The sequence below is a fragment of the Buceros rhinoceros genome, unplaced genomic scaffold, assembly GCF_000710305.1.
Source record: "Buceros rhinoceros silvestris isolate BGI_N320 unplaced genomic scaffold, ASM71030v1 scaffold18903, whole genome shotgun sequence".
In the NCBI taxonomy this organism is placed as follows: Eukaryota; Metazoa; Chordata; class Aves; order Bucerotiformes; family Bucerotidae; genus Buceros; species Buceros rhinoceros.
In genome coordinates this window covers 39,597-45,354 of record NW_010405585.1, presented here as the reverse complement: position 1 = coordinate 45,354, position 5,758 = coordinate 39,597, and the positions used below count along the sequence as shown (strand labels likewise).

The 5,758-nt window shown below is 37.2% G+C and overlaps 1 protein-coding gene across 1 annotated transcript in view; it reads right to left on the bottom strand.

Annotated features, from left to right (window-relative positions):
- The window catches only part of LOC104491384 (peroxidasin homolog), a gene marked incomplete at its 3' end in the record, with an annotated part of 20,568 nt that overhangs the window by 1,209 nt on the left and 13,601 nt on the right, over positions 1-5,758 (bottom strand). Inside the window, exons 5-7 of the mRNA XM_010133799.1 lie at positions 3,028-3,099; positions 2,367-2,438; positions 258-427 (exon numbers count right to left, since the gene is read on the bottom strand). Of these exons, the coding sequence (XP_010132101.1) occupies positions 258-427; positions 2,367-2,438; positions 3,028-3,099 (314 nt within the window). The remainder of the gene's footprint in view (positions 1-257; positions 428-2,366; positions 2,439-3,027; positions 3,100-5,758) is intronic.

Here is a 5,758-nt window from a genome sequence, read left to right as displayed (position 1 = left end):
CACTCTTTCTGCATAATCATGCTTAGTTCCTCAAGGTGAAATCTCAAACTGGCTACATTTATTTTGTTAAAGATAGGTTGAGGGATAAAAGCAATCACTTCCACTAGAAGCATAAAAAAACGGAGAATAAATACAGGGAGATTTCTTGGTTAGTATTATCAAAGACAACAGAACAACAAATTCTAACAAAACAAAAAAAATTACAGTTTAGATACATTTAACAGATTGAAGAAGCCATCAGGAAGTGGCAAACCCACCACAGTTAAGTTCTTCTGGTGTTATCGTGGCCACAGATCTTCCCTGGATCCTTCGTGGATACTCACAGGTAGCTGCTGCTTGAGCATTACCGGACTCTGCATATGTCTTCAACAGCTCTGCCAGCCACAGGATTTCACAGTCACAGTGAAGAGCGTTTGAATCCAATCGTCTGCAGAAAACAAGAAGTAGTCAGAACACCTGTTAGTAAGCTTTGACTATTTTGCCAGGATCAGAACAATTCTGCAATACCAACAGCACCTCTATCGGTGAATACAGACAACAGGCAATATGGAATACAGGTGACAGTCACTTGCTTATATATGTTCTGGTAGCTTTTATTACAAAAATGTGTATTATTTTTTTCCTGCACAGGTAGGACTGTGTTCAACTCAGCAAGCATCTAAACAACATTTCTTTTTTAACCACGGCATTCAGTGAAAAAGTCAGGTTTTATTTAGATGCTATACCAACTTTGCTTAAACATGGAACTTAAACGACTGTCCCCACATTTTTTTTTCTGTTTAATACTTATTACTGCAGTAACTTCACAGCTAACCTAACAATTTTACAACTTCCTATTTTGCTGATCAGGCAACTGAGAGAAAGACACACAGTTTTACTTAAGCATTACGTTTTTATTGAGTTCAGGGGGTCAGTAACTTTGCAAAACACCTGCGTATTGCAGATATCAAGAACTCTTAAATTCTGTTGACCTTCCAGTAGTGAAGGGCCCTGTTACTACATGGAGCACTGCACTTTATGGAGGAGGGCCCTGAAGGAGAAAAAAAATTATGTATAGAAATCTGTACCATTAAATATATCTATATATGGATTGGAAATAAAATTGCACGGCAAGGCAACCTCCATTTGATGTATCTTTGGGGGTAGTAAACTTTTTGATCATTTAGTCTTTCAACAGTTTTTTCACTTCTTGTACAAATGCCCAGAGATATTATTTCTTCCCTGTTCTCCTATGAAAAACAGGCAAGAACAGGCAAAACTATTTTCAACGTATCAGCTGTTACTGGTAGAATTTAAACCTGGAACACGAAAGTCACGATGTTACCTTTAGGGATAAACTGTCCCAGGACAGATGACACCAGGTCAGTCTAGCCCCCTGTCTTGCTCCACTAACAGGCACTATTAAAATTCCCCTTTACCTAGCAATTATGTGAAGAAGCATCCTTCTCTGTTCACTTGAACTCCACAAGAATTTAAGGGAGATATGAGAGAAGCAGCTACTACTGGAAGGTGCCTACATATACACATGATCAAAATTTACTTTATTCTGACTTTCACCCACAGTTAAATGTATGATTACACAACTGTCCTAAACTAGCAGGACCACCTTTCTGTGATGTCCCTTGCAATGTCCTTTCTGGCACTGTGACTCGCTGCACAGCGTACCCTCTGCAGTCCTCCCAGAAAGGGGGGTATGAATGCATGACTGCCTTTCTCAAAACGGCAGTCTTGCATAATTTAAAGAATATTTATCCCAGATCAGTAGAGATCCAAAGTGAAGGATAGAAAACCCTCTGAAAGTCACATTACACATTCACTGAGTTCAAGTTTTCAAATGCTACTGAGGGTCTAAAGAAGACCCTAGTTTTCCAAGTGAAAAACTGCCTTCTGGGGCTGCTTTTGGAAGAAACAGTTAAATTCTTAAACCATCGAGAGCCTTTTCATAACAATTAAAAGAAAATACCTAAATAATCAAATACTGAAAGAAATCATAAAAGGATCACCCAGTAAAACATACAGAAGAAGGGGAAAAATAATCCCAAAACCAAACGAAATGCAATCCAACAATCAAAGAAGGATCCATGTATATTATTTAGTCTACAAAACAAGACCATATGATTACAAATAATTTCAAGATAGGAAACAAACAAAATTATTTATACAGTCACTAAAGATGGTAGGATATGAAGCAATGGTCTCAATCTATGTACATAAACACTGCAGCACAGCTTCAGAAAAATTATTTAATATTCAAAGCAATTACACAATGAAAGGCATTTGCAAGAAGATAAATATTACAAGATGAGAAACAGTATAATTGGATTATTTAAACTTTCCTTATTTCGATAATAATTCAATTTACTTACAGTCTCTTCATAGATTCTAAGTGACTAAATGTTCCAGGAATCAAATGAGCTATTCTGTTGTTATGCAAAAATCTGTTAAAAAGCACAGAAACATACATGTAACAATTCAGGTTTTGAGATATTCTCATTTCATTTACATTCAGCTGAAAGTTCTTTATGAAAAAGTAATTTTACAAAGTAAAAAAAAAAAAAAAATTAAGCTTTTTCAGCAGCTCAGCTGCTTTTTTTTTTAAATGGACTCCAGGGTGTATTTGGTGTGTCCAGATGGTGAAAAAGCAGTCATAAAAACACAAAGTAACAAGTAACAAAAAGGAAAGGAGTACAAAAGCATTCAAACGAGAAACTAAAAAAAAAGTCGTAATGCAAATCTTCTATTTCTTCATTCATAACATTTATTTTAGGCCAAACACTGACCATAGCTCTTTGGGAAATAGTTTTGCAATAGAAAACTATATCACAGGCAATGCTCACTTCTGTATGCCAGTAAGGTCAGCCTGACCAAAGTGTTCTTGGCAAAGACTATGTAGTAATTACAATTAAAAAAAAAATTAAAAATAATCTAGGGCAATTACAAAAATATTACTTTCCAGTTTCAAACATTTGATTTAATTCAAACAAAGAAGCTGACTTCTGAATCTTACCCCAAGAAAAACAAACTTACAGCCTTTCAAGTTTTGGAAGATGGGTAAAGGATTCAGGTTCCAACGTTTCTATTTGATTAAAGTGCAGATACCTGAAAATATTTTAAACAAAAAGAAAAATACTGAAACAGTTTTCCTAATGAAGCTGAAATACTATAAAGCATTTGCAATTTTTTTTTTTTTTTTAAACACACTGTTTACACATCAAAATGGTGATAGTGATGCAGTGGCTTAACTTTCTTCTGTTACCTTTTGAATCCTGCACTTGAATGTGAGAAATACAACAAGGTTTTGCAGACCCCACTATATGTGGGTGTGTGTGTGTCTGTACATGTACGTGCAAAAAAAAATTGCCTGAAAACCATTACTTAGGAGAGTTTGAGGATACCACTTTGAACACTCTTTTGCCAGTCTAATTTTCATTAGTATGCATACTTGAATAAATATGAAAGAAAGTTTCCTATTTGACCTCTGACAAACTCAGGAACACCTAGAGAATGTCCACGTGTAGAAATCACTACGAGCTGAATCAAAACACCCATCGTTTTAAAACAAAAAAGAAAATCTCAGACCTCAAAAACCTCCTGAAAAAATCAGTCCTCCAGTATGAAAAGTAAAAGGACATGAGAACTCCCTTGAGAAACACTGCTCATGCTCTGCTCCCTGACCTGAGCTGAATGGTTGCCACAGAGAGAGGAAAGTGGGAACAAACAGTGATTATGGCAGAGAGTCATTGCAGTGAGCCCTGGAAGGAGCGTGCTGTGGGGAAGCCAGACACGTGCCTGGCAGTCTCCCAGATTCCCCACCAGCAGCAGCATGGATGGAGTGTGAGCCAGTGAGTGATGCCAGGGAGCAATGAATGGGGACCACAGAAAAAGCCAATAAATCATCACGGATGTGATCAGACATATCAGTGTCGAGTCTGCTTACTGCCAGTGCAACGCGTGGCCACATATTGTAGCGAGCATAGAATATGATCCTGTTTGCATAAGGAAACAAGAAGTGCCAACAATCATGCTATGCCTGCCACTCTTCATCTCCCGGTTAGACATCTCAAAGGCAGATACTTCCTGCAAGGTTCATTCAAATTGCCAGTGGAGAGAAGAGAGACGAGAGACCTTAGTCAGGTGCAGACATGAGTAAGGACCAGCAGGAAGGGCTGGTATCTGCCTCGTGGGCAGGGCTGGGCCATGAGATGGGCAGGCACAGCCCTCCAGGAGCCAGGGCTCTGCTCACCTGCCTCCCCAGCATCAGCAGTATTTGGGAGGGTCAAGGCAAGGTGGAGATCACCACAGTGTAAGAGGACAAGGATTAAAACCAAGCACAACTACAGAGTTTGTTACTTCTGAAGTAGCTTTGATTTTGGAAAAAATTACATACACTACTTCTTACGCAGCCAACACGGATTTATTCTGGTTTAACTTTCTTAATTTTACTTGTATTTTTATGATTCATGAGCATCTTGCAAACGCGTGCCCTTATCTTTCCAATAAATTTATCTCTTGTACTTCTTTGACATCGACAAGGCAAGATTTGTAGGTGCTAGTAATACCTCTTACTAGAGCAACAAATAACATTGGTAAAAGCAGGCACACTGAGGCACACAACCCCTTATTCAGGTCCATGGATTGGAGGTGAGATTAGTAAAGAGAGGAAAATAAAAGACACCTCTCTTAGATGGTTTAAATGATGTATACATCATTAAACTCAAAGCAACAACTCATAACTGCTGTTTAGTATTCAAGACTACTACAACTGCAGATGTAAATAATACTTTATGTCTCTGAAAACTCATCTTGTTTTTCCAACCAAATTGATCAGCCTAATTAAAACAATACTTCTGTTATAAACCTTGCCTTGTTTATAACCTCAAATCATTGGAGATACACATACAATAATTCAGGCACTGAAATATATTATAACAGTTAACTTTTCCTCATCAGAAATCATGCTGCCTGAAGTAGATTAAAAAAATCAAATCATGAAGTCCTACAGGAAGAGACTACTAACTGCTCCATATGTAAGTTAGTTGGGTTTTGCAGGTCTTTAAATCATGGCCTCAAAAAAATCCAGTGCAACTTTTCAGGCAATCAATAAACAGAACAAGGTGTTAAATATATGGACTAAGTAATTAGCAACAAGTGTAATTCTAAAAGAAAAAAACCAAAAACCAACTGAGGCCCAGTGCAGCTTCTTTGTAGGCTGTCACAGACAGAAATGGTCCCACCAAAGCAGTGTGGCTGCCCCAGGGGAAAAAAAAAAAAAAAAAAACCAAAAACCCCCCCCCCCCCCCCCCCAAACACCAGATGCAGAAACCAGATTGCATTGTAAATCTACAATAAAAAGATTTTAAAATCCTTGGCTTTACAACCTACACTTTAATCGCATTTTATCATTTAGGTTTATTACTTACATTATTTTCTTCTATGTACCACATCAATGCTTTTCAAAAGGATTTTTAATAGTTATTAATTAATAGGAGACTTTCTGGGACTGGAAATTCTCTTTAAAGGCAATCGTGTTCAGGAAATAATCTCGCACTGACATGTCCTTATAGACACCTCTTATGTTCAGAGTATAAAACACTTAAAAATAGTAGTATGATGTTATTAAGTTGATATTAAAAGGACATTCGTAATGGAAATTTAAAAGAAAATCATGCAAGAGTGTTCTTTAAATACACCTGTGTCTTCCTTTTTGAGTTCTCAATTCACTATCAAGGATGAAACAGGAGGAAAAGAATGATTTAAA